Source organism: Urocitellus parryii, chromosome 4, assembly GCF_045843805.1.
Source record: "Urocitellus parryii isolate mUroPar1 chromosome 4, mUroPar1.hap1, whole genome shotgun sequence".
Classification (NCBI taxonomy): domain Eukaryota; kingdom Metazoa; phylum Chordata; class Mammalia; order Rodentia; family Sciuridae; genus Urocitellus; species Urocitellus parryii.
The window spans coordinates 97,761,271-97,787,747 of NC_135534.1; the positions used below are offsets into that span (position 1 = coordinate 97,761,271).

At 33.7% G+C, this 26,477-nt stretch overlaps 1 protein-coding gene across 3 annotated transcripts in view; it reads right to left on the reverse strand.

Moving 5' to 3' along the window:
- Arhgap20 (Rho GTPase activating protein 20) overlaps positions 1–26,477 on the reverse strand; it is a 122,983-nt gene that overhangs the window by 13,272 nt on the left and 83,234 nt on the right. For all 3 annotated transcript variants that reach the window (XM_026392507.2, XM_026392505.2, XM_026392506.2), the window contains exons 5-10: positions 24,839–24,880; positions 23,877–23,961; positions 20,671–20,748; positions 17,528–17,594; positions 15,025–15,213; positions 212–390 (exon numbers count right to left, since the gene is read on the reverse strand). In XM_026392507.2, the coding sequence (XP_026248292.1) occupies positions 212–390; positions 15,025–15,213; positions 17,528–17,594; positions 20,671–20,748; positions 23,877–23,961; positions 24,839–24,880 (640 nt within the window). The remainder of the gene's footprint in view (positions 1–211; positions 391–15,024; positions 15,214–17,527; positions 17,595–20,670; positions 20,749–23,876; positions 23,962–24,838; positions 24,881–26,477) is intronic.

The window sequence follows — 26,477 nt, forward strand, 5'->3', positions numbered from 1 at the left end:
ATATTGCTATTTCTTGGGCCAGTCAACTAGATCATCTCTTCCTTATGATTCTTCAATTGCTCAATCATATTTTAAATTTTTTCAGTAAAAATGAAGATTCTTAGCAAAAGGGAGGGTTATCTATAATTTTCCAATTTGAGGAGAGATTTACCTCCTAAGGTTCTCCCTTCCCAAACTTTCCCATTAGCTTACCTGCCCAAACAACACTCACCAAGACAGGTTTTGGCAGGTTGTCATTCTCACAAACATCTGGGAGAGACACTCCAAAGAGCTGTCCCGACATAGGAGATGTTGGTGATGTGGGCAAGTTGTCCAGATGAGTGCTAGAACCCCGCCAAAAGGCCCAGTGTATGATAGATCTTCTCCTTTTAAATGTCTTCTGACCAGAATCTAAGAAGTGAAATTATTAAGAAAACTTGTTTAATTCACTTAACCTTATTTCTAGAATTTCTATTTTATACTGTTACAATGGCTCAAAGAGAGAAAATGCTTATAGCTGTTCTTTATTACTGACAATACAGTCTATAAAATTTCACTATAGTATTTTACCAATTAAGGAAGAATTAAGTGTTTGGGTTCTTTTTCTACCTGCTTTTGGGATGTTACCAGACTGTTGGCTTGAGTTTTGGCACTAAATTTTCAAAGGTGAAAATTTCAACTGTAAAACTTAAAGCAAAAAGTAATTCATACCAATACATTTTCCCATTTTATTTATTTTTGTGGTACTAGGAATTGAATTAAGGACCTCACACATGGTAGGCAAGTGCAGTATTACTATGCTATACCCCAGCTCACATTTTTTCCAGTTTAAAGATTAAGGGCTGGGATTGTGGCTCAGTGGTAGAGCACATTTGTGAGGTGCACTGGGTTCAATTCTCAGAACTGCATATAAATAAATAAATATCCATCAACAATTAATAAAAAATATTAAAAACAATGAGTAGGGGCTGGCTCAACAGTAGGGCGCTCAAGTAGCACGTGCGAGGCCCTGAGTTCGATCCTCAGCACCACATTAAAATAAACAAAATAAAGGCACTGTGTCCAACTACAACTAAAAAAATAAATATTTAAAAAAATGAGTAGTCATACAAAAAAAGCTGAGGATTGCATTAGAATTAAATAGTGAGAAAAAGTAAGGAGGAAGAGCGAAGGAAAAGGGGGAAAGGAGCTGGGAGAAGGAATTATTTCTATTAAGTTGTTTTCCAGAAAAAAACAAAGCTTTATCATGGATGTCTCACCACTCTACATCTGAAAACAGAGATAGAAAGCTGATGTCCTAAAATTTTTCCTTTCTTTGCAAATGTAAAAACTCTCACCTATTTTTTCAGTTCCTAACTTTATGCACAGGTACAAACATGAGTGAATCTTGTCCTGGCCGCAGTGAATTTATAAGCTAATAAGAAACAAGGCTGGTGGTGGTGAGGAGAAAAACAGTATATTAATAAATAAAATGTTAAAAGGGGGAAACAAAATATCAAAGACATTCAGATGAAAGCAAATCACATCTACCCAGTAGGAGGGAGAGGAGTAATTCTGGAGGCATTTGCATTCCATTTGGATTTTGAAAGATCAAGATTTCAACAGATGGAACATCTGGCACCATGCTCTACATTAAAATTGAGAAGAACTTTATGTGGAAAAAGATATCATTAGCAAAATAAGCAGAAGAAAGAAAGATGGACAGTGAATTATGACTTCATGACACCATAGTGCCAAAACATTTTTGGTGTCATTTGTGTTTAACTTAATATGAAAGCTAATGAGTTTTCATATAATATGAAAATAAAAAGAGACCTTTAAAGTTCCTTTCTAAAAGTACATACAGCACTGAGTTTCTTCTTATGGCTTTTAGCATGAGGATAGGCGGTAAGAGAGAGTGCCAGAAAGAAGAAAACCTGATAGTGGGAGCCCAAGTACTGTGAATAAATTCTGTCCACATTCTGGCTGCTACCTGAAGTAGGCATTTGTGGGGCAGATTCTAAACAGCTTGCAATTAAGGTTAATAGCCACAATGCCACTCAAGGTATGATGCAAGTGAGACTGAATGGAACTGGTCATCAAACTTTGGCTGTGTGGCATTGTTTATGTGACAGACATACCTAGCACTGATGCTTAACTCTCCAAAATTCCCTGATAATGCAACTGAAGAAGATGATCCAAGAACAGAGTCAGCAGTGTCAAATACTAATTTCAATAAGTCTTTTATACTATTTGGTATAAAGTGATGCAGTACTTCATTTGTTTCAAAATAGCCAAATATGAAAAAGGCCAAGTTTTGTGAGGATAAGCTAACAAGCAACACCTTATCAAATGGCCTTATGATGACCATGATTCACCTTACCCTTATTTAGATCACAGTAATTATGTCATCTCTGTACACTCATGTGTGCAAAAGTTCGAAAGTCAGTAGCCTGGTCTGACTCCTGGTTCAGTCACTCATTTGGGCAAGTCATTTAACCTCTTTCTTCAACTTTAAAAGGAAAAGGATCTGTCTGACTTATCTCTCAAAAGTCTTATTCAGAGGGTTATGTAAGATAATGTGTAAAAAACACTATTTTGCATAGGGCATGGGCCAAAGTGATCTTGAGTAAAGCTGTCATAATACCAATCTCCTCTCAGCACTCACTCTCCATTGATTTAGAAGCCTTTAAGAGGTATGCAGACATGAAACAATATCATTCTTCTCCTCAACTAAAGCATTTTATTCCTATTCTGACATTCCCAATATCCACATAAACACACACACACACACGAAAACCTTTCTAAGGTCAGGGAGTTTCTGTATGACTAACAATCTGTGCAAATGTTTGTTTAATATATATGTTATATATACATTTAATACCTGTACTCAAGTCTGGTATGTGCATATTTAACCTGGTTTTACTATTTCTAAAACTATCATATTAGGCTTTTAGCTTTCATGCACTTTAAAAAAAATTTAGTTGTAAATGGATCTTTTATTTTATTTATTTATTTATTTATATGCAGTGCTGGGGATCAAATCCAGGGTCTCACACATGCCAGGCAAGTGCTGTACCACTGAGCCACAACTCTAGTCCCTAATGTACTTTTAAAGAATGCTCTATCAATAAGTTACATACTCAGATATCTCATGAATGTAGACAGAGGATAAAGTAGAAATTGAGTCCTTTATTTTATTCTAAAGACTTTCAGCTGCAGCCTTGCCTTTTGTTATGTTGTGTACAACATTCAATATGAAAGTTCAGGTTCCCCCTGGTAATGAGAAGAAAATTTCATTAAAGTTTACTTTCTTGCAGAGCTTACAGAGCATAGTGCTTACCTTTTAAATGTTGAAGGCTGATGAAAAAACATGCTATTGCCATAAAAAGGGTGATATAAATGTAAAGCAAGCTAAATTCATATAAATATGACTTTCCTAAATAACTCTGGCAAGATTTGGCTTAGTGTTTTTTCATGCTTAAATTAGAAAACTGAATATTTGTATTACAATTCATAAAACCTTATAGGTCACAACACCAAAAGGTTTTAATTAGAATTCTAGTCTGGCCATATGACTCTCTAAATTAAGAATATCACCCCCCACCCCCATGCTGCCCAGAGTAGGAAATTCACATGGGAGAACAAACCGAAATAATGGATCAAAAAGGTAGAAGAAAAATATGTGTTCTATATTTTACTGTCTACCATAAAAGTCCATTTCAATTCCAGTTTAGTCCTGAGTCTCAAGCAGATGTGGAAAGTCAGCCTGGGGGGGGGGTGGGGTGAGGATTGAAACTGGGAATCAGTTCAGGATGGAACCTCAAGAGCTACTTCAGACCCTACTCAGATCCTACTTAACCTCTGGAACTATTTCACTCCCCTACAGTTTTTCCATACTAGATGTACCTATGCCATTCAATCTTTGACTTTTGCTCAGTCCTATACACTAGACTAAGCCCTGAGATAAGTTCCCATGCCTAAGAGGCTAACAGTCTTAAAGATACATGTAGACACATAAACAATCATAATGTAATTTTTTTGTGTGGTGCTGGGGATTAAAACCAAGGGTCTTGTGCATGCGAAGCAAACACTCTACCAACTGAGCTATATCCCCAACCCATAATGTAAATTTTTTATGTTACAATATGAAGTGCTCTGTAGACATACAGAAGGGGCAGCTACATGTCTGAAGAAACAAAGATACCCTAGAAATGATGTCTGAGTTGGGTTTTGAGAGCAAATATTTGAATGTTTACATCCCCATTTACTCTAGAGCTGTCTCACTGAGGATCAACCACCCCAAAGATGAGTGACACTAATCTAAGTCTCAAGGGTAGCCTTCTGAGAGACCAACTGCTATTCAGTTTTCAGTGTAAGACTATCTAGTAGTAGGAGATCTTCTCCATACGAAGTAGTCATTACCAACCTTTTTTTTCAAATTTCTATGTTCATTTAACAGGGAAATTTTTCTTAAGCTAATTATAGAAGGCATCTCTCAGAATGAATATATGGAGCTTTATCTGTCTAACTGGGGCTTATTTTATTCAGGAAATGTAAAAGTATAATTATTGTTCTCAGCTAACACTAACAGAAATTATCTTTTTTATGCCTTTACTAGCCATAAAAACAAGATACAATTTTCCACATTGGAGACCATGAAAACTATCCAATTCCTTGGACTAAGCAACTTAAGAATTTGAGTTGTATGGATTTCAAATATATAGGCCACAGGCAGAGTGTGATGGACAGGGAATATAACAAAGCTACACTTGGTAAATAAGGCCAAATTCTATAGTATGTGCTAAAAAAGAAGTATCAGTTCATTTTCCCTAGTAGAAGTCAGATCACTAGGCTGCTATATATGTGAAAAGGGAAGGGAGAGGAAATGAAGAATTTATTGTTGTTAAACTCATTTCCTCCTAAGAGGTTTCGTTTTTCATTTTGTTTTATGTTAGGGATGATGAGTGGGTCACAGAGGATGGGGAAGGTAGTAACAGAGAAGGGAATTTAAAATACATTAAATTTTGATAATCATATAGTCATATTTTCTATATCACAATGAAGCTGTGGGAGTACTACAAATAATCTCAATTTCTACAGTAGCATGTTGGCTTTAAATAAAAACAAATATCAAGAGCAGTAATAGTAGCAGTGGGAATGCTGACAGCAAGATAAACAATAACTATGTAAATAAAGTAGCCTGTTTTATGAAGTGAGTTAGTGTTAACAGACTCTCATAATGGAGTCATTAGGTTTCCTGTCCTTGAATCTCTGCTCTTGTGACTAGACCTATGTGAGGTTTCAGCTTTATAATGCTGGGCACAGTCTGTCTGATCAGAGTAAATGAGTAATAAGGTTACCTTAAATGGTTGTTTTGAAGCACAAAAAATATTCTAAAAACTGTTCAGTTCTGTGTAGAAATAACTTGATAACATTATGAAGAGTATCATCATCCAGGGGCCAATTTCATTTGTAGAATTTCTTGATTCTTTAGTCTTTCTAGATACCTCATAGCTTTTCTACTTCTAATTAAAATATTCCCAAAGACAAACAGGAATGAAGACAAATTAAAAGAGATGATTATATTATGGGAAGCTCTTGTTTCTGTTACAAAGTCTGGTAGAATATTTCAGCTGGAATGTTTTTGACTAAATGTTCATTTTAATCCTCTAAATCACAAGGAAGCAAACAATGTTCCCTGGGCAAATCTGGCCTTTTATCTTTTTTGTGTAGCCTGTGATTCAAGTATGGTTTTGCTTTTTCAAAAAGTTAAAACAATTCAAAAGGGGTAAAACTAGTCTTATATAAAAAATTGTCCCCAACAGTTTTACTGGAATACTACACCCCACTCAATTATTCATGTACTGTCTATGGCTGCTCTTACTTCACATACTAGGTAGAGTTGAGTAACTGAGACAAGGGATGATATGTGGTGTTTTCATTGCTTTGCCCTGCTTCCTTATGGCACTACAAATTGCAATGAGTCCATTTTATCTCAATATTGTTTCAAGAGACAAATGAACCATAATACAATAATATATTGTATTTTTCACTAATTATCACATTGAAACAGGAGAAAAGTGTACTTCTTATGTAGAGTGAAGTGTGGATGACTTTGTAATTGAGTTGAATGGCAAAGCATTGAGCTTACTATGTAATGGTATAATACATATAGTAAAATAATATATTATATCAACTTTACCAGATTAAACTCACATCAATATATCCTAATGTTATCAGACTAAGAACTAGTCATAGTATTTCTAACTCATAAGAAAGCAAATGATCAGAAGAATTAGAATATTTAATATGGAAATCTCATAATTGCAGAATTTCTTCACAAAAATAAAAAATGAAAATGAGACTACAACAAAAGAAGTTTCAAAGTGGCTCATTTGCTACCCAATTCAAGGAAAATCATTTACCAATAGTGAGCTGATTTTATAGCATGCTTGTAGTAGATGATGAAATGTATCCAGAGAAACTAAATTTAAGATTAGTAGTGTTTTGATCAGAATTGATTAAACCACTGAAGACATGTGATTAATATCAACAATAAAATAAATAACAGGCCAGTGACTTTCCTTAGCTCTTGATAAGCTGACAATCATAATTTTATTCAGAAAGTAAATGCTAAGTTTGAAGTAACTAAAGAATTAGTCATAGACAAGTCTACACAGGATAACTATAGGAGAAAATTTTTTCAAAGAAATTGAGAAGACAATAATTCAGTACCACTTGAAGTAGAATCTAAGATATATCAGAGGGTGGTGAAAATGTGAAAAAAGGTGTAATTTGAACATTACATAAGTTTGTGAAAATTTAAAGAAATAATACCCATGGTTATTCTGCGTTGTACTGATTAATGGAACTGCATGGAAAATATCTGAAACTATCATGTATTACTGCATCAGTAGTGTCAATAGTGAACTTCACTTACTCTTATGGACTTAATCATTGTTCCATGAATTTTTATGAAAACACAAATCAAGCTAATTGTTAGCTTATCACACAACCACTGAATAGCTCAACAGTGGTAGTTTTATGGTGATATTCTTAACTCGGCTATGAATGAACTTTTTATGAATGAGAAAACTACCCTCAACTAGTATTAAACACTGAATAGCTCTGTGAATATTTTTTAATGAACCTAACTTAAAATTATAAAGGCAAATCTGTGCTTACACATAAAAACTTTTACTGCATAAGGTCACTTTAAAAACACAAATAATATAAAGTTTCTCCATATACAAAAGTTAAAACATGAAGCAAGCTCTCGATTTCCAGCAGATAAATTTTCTGAGCTTAAACTAATTTTAGTAGTGTTTTACTAATCTTGATGCAAGAGCAAAGGAAATTTCAATATCTCAAAATCCATTTAGCCATTCAATTGAGAAATTTCCACCTAATCTTCAGTTGGGAGCAATTAATCTGCAATGAAATGATATACTAAAAGGCAAATTAATAAGAGAATCTAACAAATTCTACAAATGTCATTCAAGAGAAATATACACGATTAAAATTATGTGTATAGAATGATATCAGTACTTGGCAGTATTTACTATGTAAAAAGGAGTTTTTAAAGATGAAATATAAAAAGTTCATTACAGATTTACCATCAGTTTTATTATCACCCCCCAATTCTTCTCATTAGTAGGCCTGTATTATATTTTACTGAATTATATTTTAAATTTCATCAATAAAAATGTTGTGGAATTTGGTTTTCTGATTTGTTACATTAGCATCTATATAATATCATCATGCTATATCAATTAAATCTCACAGATAAGAGTTTTAGAATTTCATCAGTATCCTTTATACTGAAGTTCAAATTTTACTGTCAGTGGGGAGGGTACAAGATAGTGGAATAGAGGTGTCACTTCCCTAGTGACTCTGTGGAGTGAACCAAGAAAAGTAGGCAGCTTTTCAACAAGGTGGGTGAATGATCAAGAATTAGGGGAGACTTTACTATAATTTAGTACTGGACACTTGAAACAGATGGGACTCAGAAGAAATTGTATAATAAAATAAGGGAGAAAGATCCTCAGCCCCACAGCTGCAACAGTGACTGGAGGCATAAACTAGAACAGTCCCTACGTTAACATTAACACAGTAAAGCAATAAAGGAATTAAAGGAACTCCCATTCTCGGGAAGTCTGAGGTGTGTCAGGGAGCTTAGAGATCAGAGACACTGCTTGAAAAAATGAGTGTGCTGTATAGTATCCATGTAAGAAAGGGAAGCCACCATCTTTCTTGGAGGACTGTAGAAAGGACCATTTTACAGCTGTGGACCAGCAGCTGGGGGAGCCAATTACTGGCAGACCCAAGTCTGGCCGGCAAACCCACACTGTGTGAAAGAGTGACCAGGAGAAAATCAAGGTGAAGAGAGGTTTTACAAAGGGGAATACTGGTCTTGAAAACCCACCTGGGCTCCCCCTTCCCCCTTCAATCCAGCTGCTTGCAGGATTGGCTTGACAAGAAGTGCCTGACTGGGAATTCGAAAATGTAGTGGGCAGGAGACATGGAGCTCAGAGACTAAATAAGAGACAAAGAATTAAGGGGTGGGTCCACAGGTAGGGTAATGGGCAAAGAATGGGCTCCTATACCCCATGAGTGAAACCCAAAGGAGATTCCTGGGGTGCACTCTTCCAATGCTAGGCCTTGGAGATGTGTTGCCTTAAAATCTCCAGACCAACTGGCAACCAGCGAAGAGAGGAGACCAGAGCATACCTATACCCCGCCTCCGGGAGCACCACGTCCAGGACTAACCCTCTTACCCTAATAACCCCAATCATTCTGAGCATGGAGCTAGCATCAAACTCCAAACAACTCCACCTAACTGCTGAGAAGGAAAGCTGAGCAACTCTTTAACTCCAATGGAAACAATTGTTCATTTTTTCATTGAGATACTTTATTTCTTTTCTCTCACATTTCTACCACTTTTGAAACCAAGTACTTTTCATGCATCAGTTAGAGGGCTGGGATCTCTGAATAGCATATTATAGTTTTATTGTGCATTCCTTCTTTTTTGCTTTTTTCCTCCTCCTCTTTAAAATTTTTATTGTACATATATGTTTTCCTCTCACTTATCTATTTCCCTAAATTCTTTCTCTCTTTTTTCTTGCTAACAGTTAATCTCTATTAATTCCTCTTTCACTCCTCCTATAATTTTTTACTTCTAACTTCTCTCCTCTTTCCTCACAAACATTATATCCTACAACACTTCTGTTCTCTCTTTGTCCACCATTTGAAATTGTAAATCCTTTTTGTAAATTTACTATTTATATTGTAGACAATAATATATTTACAACAGAAATTATATATTATTATATATAATAATATATAATTTCTGTTGATTGTCACAAAACTGTACACATCTTAATAGGAGCTATCTGGTTTAAGTCTGCATATTGTTTGCATTCAGTGCTGTTATTATTTGTCTCCCCCTTAAAGGAAAGGTACTGGAAACCTTCAGGGACACAATAAGTTTATAGGGCAGAAACCGTACTTTCTCAGATCCACACTGTTAGATGGGAAGACACACAAACAACATGAAAAACCAAGGAAAAAAATAATTCCGAACAAACAAGATGGTCCAATAATAGAATCCACTGATACCACAGTAGAAGAAATGCAAGAGAAGGAATTTAGAATATACATAGTTAAGTTGATCTGAGACAAAAAGGATGATGTAAGGAGTGAAATCAGAGATAAAATTCAGGAGATGAATTAAAGAGATAAAGATTCTGAAAAGAAATTAAGCAGAAATCCTAGAAATGAAGGAATCAATAAAAAATTAAAAATTCAATGGAAAGCATCACCAATAGACAAGAACACTTGGAAGACAGAACCTCAGGCAATGAAGATCACAGAGAGAAGATGTTAAGAAACCATGAACAGAACTTCCAAGAATTATGGGATAACATGAAAAGATCAAATTTAAGGTTTATGGAGATAGATGAAGGTGCAGAGATACAAACCAAAGGAATGCATGATCTTCAAAATAAAATAATATCAGAAAATTTCCCCAATCTAAAGAATGAAATGAAAAATTAAGTACAAGATGTTTACAGAACCATAAATGTACAAAATTACAACAGGCCCACACCAAGGTACATTATAAAGAAAATGCCCAACATACAGAATAAGGACAGAATTTTAAAGGTGATGGGAGAAAAATATCAGATTGTACACAGGGAAAACCAATTCAGATCTGAGCTGATTTCTCAACCCAGACCCTCAAAGCTAGATGGTCCTAGCATAATATACACCAAACTCTGAAAGAAAACGAATGCCAACCAAAAATTCTACAACCAACAAAATTAACTCCAGTTTTGAAGATGAAATAAAAACCTTCACTGATAAATAAAAGTTAAAAGAAAGCCTGACTAGAAAGTCTGAGCTATAGTACATTCTCAACAAAATATTCCATGAAGATGAAATGAAAACAAAAAAAGTGAAAACCAGCAAAGAAAGGAACTACACTATAGGAATAGTCAACCAAAAGAGAAATTCAAATTAATAACCAGAAACAAACAAAAATGAATGGGAATACAAGTCATTTCTCAATAATAACATTGAACATTAATGGCCTATATTCATCAATTAAAAGACATAGACTGGCAGATTGGAATAAAAAACAAGACCCAACAATATACTGTCTCCAGAGACTCACCTCATTGTTAAAGATATCCATAGACTAAAGGTGAAAGGATGGGAAAAAACATATCACTCCATGGATAGCATAAACAAGAGGGGTTTCTATCTCATGTCAGATTAACTTTTCTGATAAAGTGGACTTCATGCCAAAGAAGGACATTTCACACTGCTTAAAGGAATGATACATCAATAAGATGTAACAAACAATTGTAAATATTTATGCCCCAACAATGGAGCATCTACGTTTATCAAACAAACCCTTCTCAATTTCAATAATCAAATACACCACAACACAATAATACTTGGTGACTTTAACATGCCTTTCTTATCACTGGATAGATCCTCCAAACAAAAACTTATCAAAGAAACTACAGAACTAAATAATACAATCAATAATTTAGACTTAACAGACATATATAGAATATTTCATCCATCAATGATGGAATACACTTTCTTCTCAGCAGCTCATGGATCCTTCTCTAAAACAGACCACATCTTAAGCCACAAAGCAACTCTTAGTAAATACAAAAAAATAGAGATAATACCCTGTATTCTATCACATTATAATGGAATGAAATTAGAAATCAATAATAAAACAAAAAAAAATAGAAGCTCTAACACCTGGAGACTCAAAAAACTTAACACACACACACACACAAAACCCATTTAATAAATTGGCTAAGGAAAAGAACAGATACTTCACAGATGAAGAAATACAACTGATAACAAATATCTGAAAAAATGTTCAACATCTCTAGAAATCAGAGAAATGCAAATCAGAACTACATGAGATTTCATCTCACTAAAGTTAGAATGGCAATTATTAAGATACAAGCAACAATAAAACTTGGTGAGTCTATGGGGAAAAAGCTGGTGGGACTGCAAATTGGTGCAACCACTCTGCAAAACAGTATGGAGATTCCTTATAAAACCTGAAATGGAATCACCATTTGGTTTATACCCAAAGGAATTAAAATCAGCATACTATAATGACACAACCACATCAGTGTTTATAGCACAAATCACAATAGCTAAGCTATGGAACCAAACTAGGTACCCTTCAATGGATAAATGAATAAAGAAAATGTGGCGTATAAAGACAATGGAATATTACTCAGCCTTAAAGAATAATTAAATGATGGTATTTTCCTGTAAATGGATGGAGCTGGAAAATATCACGCGCTAAGTGAAATAAGCCAATCATAAAGAACCAAAGGCCTTGGGCTGGGGATGTGGCTTAAGCAGTAGCGCACTCGCCTGGCATGCATGTGGCCCGGGTTTGATCCTCAGCACCACATACAAAGATGTTGTGTCCACCAATAACTAAAAAATAAATATTAAAAAATTCTATTTTAAAAAAAAAGAACCAAAGGCCAAATATTATCTTTGATATACAGATGCTAATTCACAATGTGGAGAGCCGGGGAAGATTAGAGGTATTCTGTATTGCACAGAGGGCAGTGAAGAGGGTATAAAGGTAGGAAGGATAATATAATCAATTGGACATAGTTACCCTATGTGCAAATATGATTACATGACTGGTGTAATTCTACATCATGTACAACCAGAAGAATGATACTCCATTTATGATGTGCCAAAATACATTCTACTGCCATGTATAACTAATTTGAACCCACTTGTCTCTCCCAAATTTTACCCCATACAGAAATTCTGCTGATTAAGATCTGATTGAACTAGTGATTTCAAAAGCTGTTTTTAATCAAAATATTTTTTTTTCTTTTTTTTATTAGTTGTTCAAAACATTACATAGCTCTTGACATATCATATTTCACACATTTGATTCAAGTGGGTTATGAACTCTCATTTTTCCCCCGAATCAAAATCTTCTGTATTGAAAAAAAAAGTGGTTCATCTATAATTTTTAATTACACAGGTGATTTGGATGGTTAGCTTTGGCATCAGTGGCATGTATTCATTCCTTTACCCATTTGCTACAAATCCTCTAAAGTGGGAACTACTACTATCCTAACTTCTAATAGACAAGTACTAGGCAGAACAGACAGGAACTAAGCAGAGGATGCCTGAAATTAAACTGAACAAGTCAATGGCAAAATTGGGCAAAACTCTTAGGATTTCTGACTTGTGATTATTAATTAAACTAAATTGACATGAGAAATAATTTTAATAAAACATGGGTGTAAAAGTAGAATAGTCAGATATTATTCTCTTCAGCTAACAGATCTATTAATTTGTTTAACAACTATTTATTGAATACTGGTTTGTATGTACCAATTGCTAATCCAGGCTGGGAAAAATGGACCAGAATATCTGCCTTCTCATTTTAATGAAAGGAACACCATATCACTGTAGCATCCTCAAAATGGCCCATGAATGTGAATCCAAAATTCAATTTACCGTTATTGGAGAGAAAATGATAACTAATGCAAGACAACTGACCTATTGACAACTTCAGTAAAGTATAAAGTTTGAGCTAAGGTCATCCTCAGAAAATGGCAAGGTTGACTGTGTGTGTGGAAGGGGGTGTGTGTAAGGGTGTGTGTGTAAGGGTGTGTGTGTGTGTGTGTGTCTGTATAAAACAGGTCAAAGATCTGAACTGGAAAATATTTTAGGAAAGCAAAGTTAAGATTGCCCAGCTAATATGGAGTGGGCATATGAGGTTGGTCAATAGTGGTACCAAACTACCCTTCTGCTATATGGTTTTATCTAGCAGTACTCAGAGTTCATTGAGAGATGGAATATTATTAGGTGCACAGGAAAGCAGGAAGAAGGATGAAGAAAGATGAGGTTGTGTGCAAGAAAGATTATCATGATCACCATAGAATTTAAGTTGGATATGGAGGGAAGAGTAAAAATAGGAGGGAACTAATATAATAGATGGAGAAAGTGGTAGAGCTCAATGGATTAGAAAAAGAAGTAATATGAGCTTCTATAAAGGAAGAATAAAGAACAGAGGCTGAATAAAAAGGAGAAAAGGTTGTTACAACTTGCCCAATAAAAATCAAAGAGATGAACAGTTAAAATAAGTTTCACACTTATGCTGCAATTATTTAAAAAACTAGTTATTTTAGTATGAAAATAAAAATATAAATTAAATTTAAAATGCATCAGAGGAAGATGATGTTATTAATACTTAAAGCAAGAAAAACCTTTATAATGAGTAAAGATTTAATTTGTTGGGTCTTTAAGTTTGGATCGTTACAAATTTTTCTTAAAGTAAGCTCATTATGCAATGAGATTAAAAACAGTATCAGCTACTTTCTCATTAATGCTACACTAATTGGATCACACACAGATAAGAGTTTCAGAATTTCATCTGGCATTCAGATGATGCTAATAATCTGACATGTGGCAGGGAGGGTAGAAAGTGATCTCCCAAGGTCCATGCTTTCTCTTAGACTTATCACTTATCTGTAAAAACCAATGGCACTGTTCACTGGATTTCTCAGAAGGTTTAAATTGACAAAGGCAGTATCAATTTTCTATCACACATTTTTTGTTATCCATTTTTTTGTTTCTTATACAGCTTACTTTCAGAATAAGCTTACAGCTCAAGCTTGGATGAAGACAAATTATGTTGCTTTTACATTGAACATCGCTGTTACCATGCTAGGACCTTTTTATGAAGTAGTTAAGAGAAAGGAAACACATATCAGAATGAGTAGGCCAATGAGAGACTTCTGTAGAAATTCACGTTAGTATTCTCATACTTATCAGTACCAAGATCCAGGTAAGGCATCACAGTCTTCTGACACACATCACTGACAACCTCCTTTTTATGATGTGACCATTTAGGGGGAACACACAGTGGAGTGTGTTAGAATACAAAGAAAGCATTGAAACACCTGTAGCATTGCCTATGCCTTTGACTCTGCACTGAGCCTAAGGTTACAGGGGGAAAGAAAAAAGAAGGGACTGACTGTATTATTACTTGCTGCTGAATATAAGTAAATGATGCCTATTGGTGATTTATAAAACTAACTCCCCACCCCCCTAAAATGCCACCTTTTCTTTTTAAAACACTTATTAGCAAAATCAAAAGAAAGTATTTCACCTGGGTGGAAATTTGGTTTGGGTCTTTGTATTAAATTCATGTTCAAGAGCGAAAACTTTTTAATCCTCAAAAATCAAAGGCTGAATGTTCTCCCTGATAAGTGGATTCTGATCCATAATGGGGAGGGAGTGGAAGGGAGGGGACATGGGGGCAGGAAGATGGTAGAATGAGATGAACATCATTATGCTAGGTACATGTATTACTGCACATATGGTGCAACTCTACTACCAGAGAACTAAAAAGCTGTGCTTCATTTGTGTACAACGAACTGAAATGCATTCTGCTGTCATGTACAACTAATTAGAACGAATAAAAAAAGAATGAAAACTTTTGCTGAGAGAAGACTCTATGAAGGAGGAGAAACAACTCACCACTCAGTTGATGGGCCACAGCCAGGCGGCTGGGCTTCAGGATGAACTGACACTGCATCTCTCGGGGCAGTTGTTCCATAAGGAAGGGCTCTTGCAGGTTGGAAGGGGAGGCAGAGTCCTTTGATCCCTGTGCCAGAAGAATAGTGTCTCGAAGATGGCTCATTTTAATTCCATAGGGATATTCATGCCCTACAAAGAGAAAAATCTAAATGTATTCTTCAGGTTGACTAATACAATACTGTGGACATGTTTGTTACAAACTTATATGTATTGTAATTTATAGTCCTGGGACTTGTAGTATAAAGAATCCTTTTGTTGACTGAATGACCACCACACACATGTGGACCTACCAAAATACTTTTATGGTGAGAAGGGAAAAAAGGGAAAAAACTTTAATGAATATCTTATTTCAAATGATTACATGGAAAGTGAATCTCATATAATAAAAATTTTAGATCAAAATTCAGTGCAGAAAATGACTGCAATGATCAGTCTGTCTTTCAATGTTTATTTTTTAGTTGTACATGAACACAATGCCTATATTTATTTATTTCTTTCTATGTGGTGCTAAGAATTGAACCCAGTGCCTCACACATGCTAGGCAAGTGCTCTACTACTGAGCCACAACCCCAACCCTCTTTCTGTTTGTATCTAACATTTAGAGGCATTTGAGTTTCTCATTTGATACTAACTAGATCTGTCAATCTTCAGAAATCTATTGTCACTCTTCAGCCTCAAATTCATGATTTAAAATGTTTACATAACTATCACAAGTATTACGAGGATCAAATAAGTAAACATTAGTGGCTAATAGTTAAATAGGGACAAAAAACTACATATGTCAAGTATCACTACTACTATTATCTAGCATGTTCACCAAAGACATTTCATTCATTTTTAATAATTATAAAACTAGTTATTGAAGAGCCTTGGGACTAATTTGTTTTATTTATGTTTCCCTTCCAGTGCTATACTAGCTTGGTGTTCATAGGCTAAAGTCAGAAGACTGCAGATTAGAAACACAGACACAGGTGTAACAAGAAATTTATAAACTAGAAAAACTAAACCTTGGAGATATGACTGCAATGTGATTTTTGCTCTGCAGTACTCTAAGGAAATATCCCCTTGTAATCCTCAAGTTAACATCATGTTATTGACTTTTTAAATACACAGAGTAAGTTCTATTTTTAATACTGAATATAACTTAATGAAATCTTACTCTTCCTTTCCACTGGCATAGGCATACAATGTAAATGTTATCAATATTTCCACATTACAGTAACTTCCAGGGATTAAGACAAATATGGCTTCTATTACAGCAGTAATACAAAATTCATTTATCAAAATAGCCAACTACTAATGTACAAATATGACTTGTTTTGCAAGTCATATTTAAAATGTATAATTAAAAAATCACATGTAAATCATGTCCCATGATTTTTCAGTAAGAGCTGGTAATGAAAATTTGAAACTGTTACTATCATCCACCTAGATTTAATGAATTTATTAAAATAACAATTTAAGTATATATTTGATTTTGTAATGACTACTTTCATTGTTGCTCATTCACTTTTACAAAAATGACAAGATAAAAAATAAACCCTGAAGTGTAAACAGTTTTGTCTTTAGTTATATGCATGACAACTTTCTATATTCTAAATAAGCATTAGAATACATAGAAAGATTTCACAGAAAAGTCTGGCTTTAGATGACTCAGCTTACTTGAAACAGTCTGAATTATACAACAGTGATCATCATTGATGATGGAAGGATTACATAAGACATGATTTGAACAATGTTGAACAAATCATCTCAAGAGCTGCCATAGATACTGTCCCTTACTTTAATACCTGTATTTCTAATGCAGTAAATGAAATTACTTATTAAGAAATTTTTAGCTAATTAGTTAAATAAGGTGAAGTATAACCTATTAATAATTCCCCGAAACAAAGGCTGAAAAATTTAGCTAGAGTAATAGTAGTAAGTGAAATAGTAGTTAGCAAATTAGTTAAGACTTTTAGTAGTCATAAAGATATAATCTATTTTTCTTTCACACCTAGGAAAGGTAAAAAGCGGCACAGACAGGTATTATACATCTAATGTTGGATTAGATGCATGATCGCATTATGGTCTTCCACCTAGCCAATGTAGTAAAATGTGAGAAAGGGAATAGGAACTTCAAGAAATTAATATGGGATACTAATATTTATTGCTTTCTTATAGTAATAATTAGCTTGGCAAGATAGCTTCAATTGTAAAGTGAAAAAGCAAAGAGGAAAATTTACATTTGTCCTCCTGACTATACCATTAGTTGCTTGAGTAAAAAGATACTACTGTCAAGCACAAAGCAAATGTTTAATATACATTTAATGAACGCACAACACCTGAGATTTAATAGTATTTAAGCTTAGGATCATATTACCATCTCTGAGACACTTAGAATTATAAATAAAATATATTATAATTAAAACATATTACTGTCTTAGATTTTCACAGAACTTACCAATGAGTGGATATGGTGCTGCTTCTTTTCCAGAATTGACCCATAACTGGTAATCTCTCTCAGAGCCCTTAGAGATAAAAAAACTAAAAGTCACAATTAATCTTCTGTCGAGTACTTGAATGAAGACACATTATTGGCATTTTTAAGCTTTGCAAAGAGGAAGATTTAGAAAAATTATAAATGCTATTCAGGTTCCTGGGACAGTGGATATTATTATTTTTTTAAAGATGGAAGTGCTGATTCCTACAACCCATCTCCCATTCCCCAAAAGGACTTGGAAATTCTGCCCCCACCACTGATGTCTAGGGATCCACAAACATAATGGAATTGAACATTCACTATAAAGGTAAGCCCATGGAAGGTGAAACTGAAGCCAGGTCCTTTTACAAAGAACAAACTTCCTTTTTCTACAAAGCTAATCTTTAGTTCTTTAGAGAGTCCTCACTTCAGTAATATCTCTGAACTTCTCAAAGAATGTAACATACTTCTGCAAAGTCAACCTGTTACCCAGCAAGCCACAAACACTTCTGTGTCTATGATTAAAAAGTAAAATATCAGAGGTGATTATTAGAATGACCAAAAGGCTTTGAGGAGATAGGCAGTTGTATTGGCTTTAGTTTGGGCAAGTCCAGTCCTGGAACAGAAAGGATAAGAATTCTACCTAGAGACTAGGCGCAGTCATGGAAAACAATAAAATTGTTCACTAGGAGAATTTAAACCCAGCAAGACTATAAATCCCACTTCAAAGAAATAAAACTAAATTTTATAGACTTTGCTGAGTCTTGTGGAATAAATAAAATGTTTTAAATGGAAGCTGGAACAAAAATAATCAACTCTGTTATCAATATTTCAAATGCTTGTCTTTAACCTCTAATAAAAAATCATGTTAAGATAGGTGAACAAAAATTGTCAAATGACTATTGAAAGGCAAATATAATAAAGGGTCCTAGGTATACAGAATACCATACAAACTGCTATCTGCTCATCCCCTAATAAAAGAGTAAGAACAACCTATTCTTTTTATGTAGTCTGAAAACACTTAAAAATATGTTATAACTAACAGCCTCAATTCCTAAGTTAATGTGACTTCTTTTTTTTAATTTTTTTTGGTCTTGAGAAGACTGATCACTTTATTTAGAAGAAAATACAAAAAAGAAATTGAGTCATGTATTATTCATTTAAGTAGGAAATCAATGCCGATGTCCCTGCTTTACCTGGTGTAAATAAAATTTAATTACATTTTAAATGTTACTAAATTTTATTCATGAAATATATTTCTTATCTCGAATTTTGATTGCCTTGAATTCTTTTTTTTGTTGACATTATGATTTATTGGTTTGTATTATTACAATATGGTTTCATAATATACATTAATGTCACATAACAATAACTACTTTATTTGGTCTTCTAAATTAGAAGCTTGGGAATATTTTACTTCCCAGATAAATTTTAGAAAAAAAATTGCATTGGTTTGATTTATTGAAAAAAAACATGATAAAATTTTTATGGGGAAATACTATACATCAAATGAGATAAAATGGTTGTCTTTGCAATGATGAGTTTTATTTACACACATAGTGTGCAGAATGAAATACATTATGTCCTCCATAATTTTTTATTTTGTTATAAGTTCTACATATTTCTCTTATAAGTCTTTATACATGTGATGTGTTACACTGATATTACTTCTATTTAATATTTATGTGATATTTTGTTCTGTTAGTTAAACTGGATGTAATGAAACTAAAATTAAAATTGTGTTTGGTCCCTAGAAACCGATTTTTCTCAAACTTTATTATTTATTTCATTTTGAAAGTATGTCCTCTTTCCTCCTAGCACCCAGATTTCAACTGTATGGATCAACACAGCTGTAGTCTTATGCTATCATATAAGTATATGCTATCATGATTCAAAGGTATAGCAGTTTCTAAAGGTCTATGCTACTTATTGAGGAGTACCATATATATTAAATAAACAATTTTCACTAATAAATAACAGCAATTTACATTACCTTTCTAAATCATGAGAATTTGTTTCATGTCCGTATCAATACGGTGTAATTTTTTAAAAAAAATTCTGATTTGTTATACATGACGGCAGAATGCATGCCCTGAATTCTTAGTGGCCTTTGTACAGTACTGTGTAAGAGAAAATATAAATTCAATAATGTCTTAAATGTGTCATGTCATAATAATAGAGTGTTTTAATAATTTAAAAATGTTCTAATGTTTTCATCTGTTGTGGTTTAGATATGAAGTATCCCCTGAAATCTAATGTGTGAGATGGTGCAAGAAAGAAATGATTAGATTTTGAGAGGTGTAACCTAATCAGTGGATTAATCCATTGAGATGGATTAACTGCGTGGTAACTGTAGGATGATGGGAGGAGGTTAGTGGAAGTTTGGTCACTAGGGGCAAGCCTTTGGAGTATATAATTTGTCCTGGTAAAGGGAGCTCTCACTCTACTTTCTGGCGTCATGTTCTGAGCTGCTTTCCTCCACCTCTCCCTTCCACGATGACATTCTGCCTCACCTTGAGCCAAGAGATAAGGAGTCAGACAATCATGGACTGAACCTCTGATACCATGAGCCAAAGTAAACTTTTTCTTCTCTATGTTGTTGTCATGCAGTCTTTTGGTCACAGTAATGAAAAGTTGAGTAAAACATCATCCTTCTAAAAATTACTCTTTTTACTAAAATTACTAATTGTGTGGTGTTTATGTAACATGTAGGAAAGCAATAAGGAAAACTTTCCTAATCTTTTCCCCCTATACCTCATCTTTGAATATTCCAATCTTTTCCAACAATAAAATTTCAAAAACTTGCTTCTGCCCCAGAAAAGGGCAGAAGCTAGAAGTTAAAGAAGGAAGACTATGATATGTACACTAAGGCTTTCCAAACCCATGATCTAATTCAAAGCTATTATTTTATTAACTAGCAGAATCAGCCATCTTATCCTCAGGACCTGCAGCCAGTCAATATGGCTCACAGCATATCCTTCAGAATTTATCATCATCATCAGTACGCTAATAATGAGCCATCTTATGATAGAAGGGATAATTTACATCTAAATTACTAAATATTACTTTGAATTTACAGTATCAAAGTTTATTTATAATTAAGAATATCTATCATAGTAACTTACAGTTATCCCTAGCATTGATAATGACATGTTGATAACTTCACTCGCTGTATCTGAATTCATTACTGTTATAGTTTTAGACTGTGGGAAAAAAAAGAAGAAATACAGCTATAAATAAAGGAAATTAAGATAGATGAACAAATAATTGTCAAATGACTATCAAAAGGCAAATCCTGATTTCAAGTGTGGCCATAGTAAAGCACAAGATTTAAACAGAACATAAACATTTGACTGTAATTTACTTTCACTCCTTGATATATTATGCCTTCTGATAAAACATTTATTTTTCTTAAAGGATATGTGGCCTCACAAAATATAAGAACTTAAGTAAGTAAAAAAATACTGTTTCAGAGAGAGTACATGAACCCCTATCTCCCAATCACATACCCACAAAAATCAGCTATTCTTCTATTTCACTGCCATAACTGTATTTCCATAATGCAAAGGGAATAAAAAAATGAAAAGCCATGTATTTCTATTTCTTCCTAAATACTGTTTTCACTATATTTTATTTCTTTTCATGGTGTAAAATTGGAATAAGAACTGGTTACAAACCACATTTAAAACTTATTGAGTACTTTCTATGTCTGGCATTGTGGCTACTAAGATTTTCAATGTTGAAAATATTTAGAGTACTTAAAATTGAGTCTAAAAATTAAAATTTTAGAAAGCTCAATTCTTTTATCTACTCTGTCTTTGAGTAACTATAATAGTTCTGTGCTCAACTTCATTGAGAACTGCTAATTAAAAATAATCACAACAGCTGGGTATGGTGGCACACCCTGTAATCCCAGCAGCTGGGAGGCTGAGGCAGGAGGAAAGTGAGTTCAAACCTAGCTTCAGCAAAAGCAAGGCACTAAGTAACTCAGTAAGACCCTGACACTAAATAAAATACAAAATAGGGATGGGGATTACCCCTGAGTTCAAATTCAAGTATCAGAAACAAACAAACAAACAAACAAACAAACAAACCCACCTCCCCAAATAATTACAACAAATAAAAGGATTTATTTACATATAGAGTTCAATAAATTCTCAAAAGAGATTATATACAATACTATCCTATCACAAATAAGTTTGCTATGCATTTAAATTTTACATAATTATCAGATAAACTGGCAATTAAGACTGTGTCTCTGATAGAACACAAATGAGAAGCATAGATGGAAACAAAATGATATAAAACACAAAAGGATATATTATAAATAAGCTAAGCAAAATCCACTAATAATTTGTCACATGTTCTTCTGTTATACTGTTTCTTCCCTCTGAGCCAATTAGTTGACAGGACAACTTCTTCTAAAAGTTGTTATTAAATTTCAGTTTTTTAATAAAAGCATTTTAAATGCATTGATTTTAAAAAAGTGTTCCTTGCTAAACCCAGCAGCTCTAAGTTCAAGGTTAGCCTCAGCAACTCAGTGAGGCCCTAAGCAATTTAGTGAGATCCTGTTTCAAAATAAAATACTAGGATGTGGCTCAGAGGTTAAGTGCTCTTGGGTTCAATTCCTGAAACAAACAAAAAATTAACCAAACAAAAACTCCTAGTAGCTCCAAGGATTACGCAAAAATGTCTACAGTGTCTCACAGTCCAACAGGGAGGTCCTGAAGTACCCAATCCAGAATCTGTCTTCCACCAGAAGAGCATAGGAATGTTACATGCCAGGCTTAAACTTGAAGTACAATTTCAGAAAGGGCATCTGGCTTTTTTTTTTTTTTTTAAACATCTGAAAGAGCTCCCCTTCAGTTTAAAGAAACTCATGTTGTCTTTTGTATAGTGAAGAATCTATCCTGTTTCTAAGATAATTTTTCTTAACATTAGGCATATATTTTCAAAACAGTAATTACAGGAAATATATTTTTGTCTACATACCTTTATGGGAAAGAAAACAAATTAGTTTCAGTAGAAAGAGCTCATTGGGTATAAACAAATAACAAAAGAGAAAAAAAACTGAAAATATGGGTATTCCATTCCATATTAGCTGACAGGTTGTGTATCACTAAAGGATGGATTAAAAAACAAAGCCTTTGTTGGGGGAATCATTCTTCCCTGAAGTAGGGCTCTCTCAAAGAAACTCTTGCCATAAAATCTACTTCAGAGAACCAAAGAGTTGTCCTCACTTCATTCTTGATTTATCCATGGTCCTAGTGATAGAAGCAGAGCACCCCACCTTGGTCACATCTTTTGTCAAAATGAGTGGGAAATTGGTTCTTTCTCAAGCATATACCTTCCATACATAAAATGTTAAAAAAAAAAATCCCATGATATCTACACCTCAGGAATTGGTCAGAATGTTTGCATTTTTTTTTTTTGTGGGGTGGTGGGGATACTGGGGATTGAATTCAGGGCATTCAACCACTGAGCCACATCCCCAGCCCTATTTTGTATTTTATTCAATGACAGGATCTTATTTATTTTGAATAAAATACAAAATAGGCTGGTTTTGAACTCAGAATCCTCCTGCCTCAGCCTCCTAAGCCACTGGGATTACAGGCATGTGCCACTGGGCCCAGCTGGCATAACTTTTGCTTTTGGTGAGAAGTGTGAAATATGACAATCCATAGTATCATAAAAATATATGTTTTTATCTTGTTTATCATTGATAACATCTTGGCTCTTGTACTACAATTTCAGTCAACAAATTACACATAGGAACATGGGTTAAAAACTAAACATTTAACAATATGATAAACATTATGAGGTAGAAGCATGCCAATTCCTTAAAAATCTAATTTCTCCCACACCATCCACTTTTTAACTTGAGGGATTCAATCTCTAGAAACTCAAATAATAAGCTTTAAAAATTATTTTAAGTTGAAGAAGTGACAAGTTTAAAGAAAACCTGCTTAATACTAATAGGAAATACCTCCTTACGGAAATAATTTTACTACAAATCTCTGCAACTGCTATTGAAAAGATCTCAGAGAAATATGACAGAAGAAGAAGAGACATCTGACAAACAGTATTCTTTACAAGCTTAAATGTTAAGTACTGTAGTTAATACAAATTCCTTGTTTCCTTTTCTTGAGTCTTTACTTTTCATACATACAAAGACACAAACCCAGGAGAAAGCATCTTCCCTTATATGCTATTTCCAGACACCTACCTTCTATAGTATGTACATTACCTGCCTGCCTGTCTCTTTTTAACCATGGAGTTTTCTGCCTTATACAGAGACTTGGAATTTAATTTTCTCACTTAGAACACTTACATAAGCACAGTTCCCAATGTCTTTGGCGAAGATTTTGAGGGGAATACTCTTCGGATAGTCCTTTTCTTTCTCTAGATTGATGTATCTAATCAAATGCAATGACAATCCAAAATGACAGAGTCAGATGGTATTCACTAATGGCTTGTTTTTTAATTTATTTTACTAATATTTTCAATTTATTTACATGCTACTCTTAAAAAGACGCGTGAAAGACTCAGCAAAGTCAGATTACGTTATGGGTTGAAAGATAAATACAAAAGATTGCAAGACATTAGGCATGGGCATGGAAAAAAATCCATGTCAAGTGAGGATTGAGAAGTATAATCAAGTTCAGGCACCTCTGGATGACATTTTTATCTTTAAAGCCTCCTTGTCTTCTCTGAAAAGGTCTGGTACCTTGATAAGTACAAGAATATACATAACATTTTACTAAGTCAAACCAAAGCAAATGGTTTTTTACTTCTCATTTCATTCTCCAGTGGAGTATAAATCTTGGTTATCTCACTGCTTAGGGAGAGGGAAAAAAGAAGTAAGAAGGAAAGGACTATGGGTTCTAACCAATGAGCTTAAGTTGACCATCTTAGTCTGTATGCTCAACAGAACTGATTTTTGTGGAGCTCCACAGAAATCCTTGCATTTTTGGAAACAATACATATTTTGGAGAAAATTATCTCCAATTGGTAGCTGCTTGGAGACAACAGCAAGAGATGGAATAGATTACTAATTTTTGTCTAAAATGATCTATTTGGACTTCAATGTTCTCCTTCCGAGAAAGACGAAACACTGTAATAAGAAGGAATTATTTTTAGCAAGGAGTAGTGGGCAGTCTAAATGAGAATTTATTTTGAGGGCAAATGAACAATTTATACTAAGGGGAAGAGTTTGGGGCACATTTCTGAAGAATATGTTTTAATTCAATTTCTACAGGCTAAAGATTAAAAATAAGTATACTTAAAAAATACCTCTGAAGAAGTGAGAGCCATTTGTCCTTCTGTTCTGGAGAACTGCAAAGAAAATGGAAGAGAAAAATTAAACCACATAAAATAATTATGCTAACATTTTTGAGGCTGCCAATCCAGATGAAAATATCAACAAGCCTGTTGTTACTGAAGAAGTTATACATGTAAGCTGCAAACCAGCATAATTTTGTCCTGGAAGACCTTGAAATGCCCTTGTAGGTTTGTTAAATTCTTTTGGATGGGTCTAAGATAGACCCCTTTTTATACTTTACTGGTCTTTTACAAGAGCTATTATACCCATGAAATAGGTCTTGTAGTGAAAAGAATACTTGATTTGTAATCCAAACAACTGGTTTCCAAATTATATGCAATCTAGATGATAATCATGGGCAAGGTACTTATCCTAATCCTCAGTTCCTACACATATAAAACTGGATTAATCATTCTCACTCAGTGTTTAATCAGTTATAAGTGTCATAATAGATAGAAAGTATGCTAAATATTGAGATGAAAGAGAAATTTGGCATATGGATAAAAATGTCTTGGCCCAGAAACCAGTTCTTTATCAGGAAAAGAAGCATTGTTTTCTTTTATATAAATAGAGAAAAACTGTAATTTAAGAAATTAGTTTATAGAAAACTTACTACTTACTATAACCTTTTGATTAATGTGAATTTATTCACAACTAAATTACTATTAATAATTTTTGATGCGAATGTTGCATTTAATTCATAAAGTTAAAAATAATTTCAAGTTTATTTTTCCAAAGTGTTATCTCTCACAGCCTTAAAAATCATATTTCTAATTTTCAGAGAAATTGGAAAAATTTTCTTATTTCGGGAAAATGTACTTCATAAATATTTGTAATTTATTTCAAACTTTGTTGCTTAATATTTTTCTTCATAAATGATCTTTCAGAATTGGTCGAGTTTTTTTTTTTTTTTTTTTTACCACCAGCCACACAATTTCTATCTTTAATAATTTCTTATTACTTCCTGGTATATTCTCTTTTCTAAAACAGATTTTCTGGTTTCATTTATGTCAAATATTTATTTATTTATCTATGAAAAATCTGTGTTGAAAAATAGACTAGATGTTTTCTTTGGACTCATTAACTTTTTCAAAGCAGTGAAAGAAAACAGCACATTTAAGATACTTTTTTTAAAAAAACTTTTAACTGACAAATATATAGAGAAAACAGCATAGCTTTTAAGTGTACAGCTTGAGAAATTTTATGAATTGAATACATCCATGTAACCAGCACTCAGATTATAAAACAGAAAATAACCTTGGAAAATCCTCTGCTCCTTTTTAGGCACTAACCTCCACTATCTTACTTTCCAATTGCATAGAAGAGTTAACCATACCAATAAAAAAAGTAAACTTATTAACTGCATGTAGTTTTAGAACCATCATTATTATTGCAATATAGTGTTCACTGTTTGAATAGTTAGCAAAAAAAACTAATTATGAATGTGTCAGGTTAATTTATGGAGATTGATTTGTATAATTTTGTGTTGTTTTGCCTTTCCCCCTTGCTCTATACAAGAATCCACAACTCCCCTTTCTTCTGGAATTCTTTATCCTAGTCATTTCTACAGGACACAAGTCCACAGTACTCTAAAATCAATGGTTATCTCAG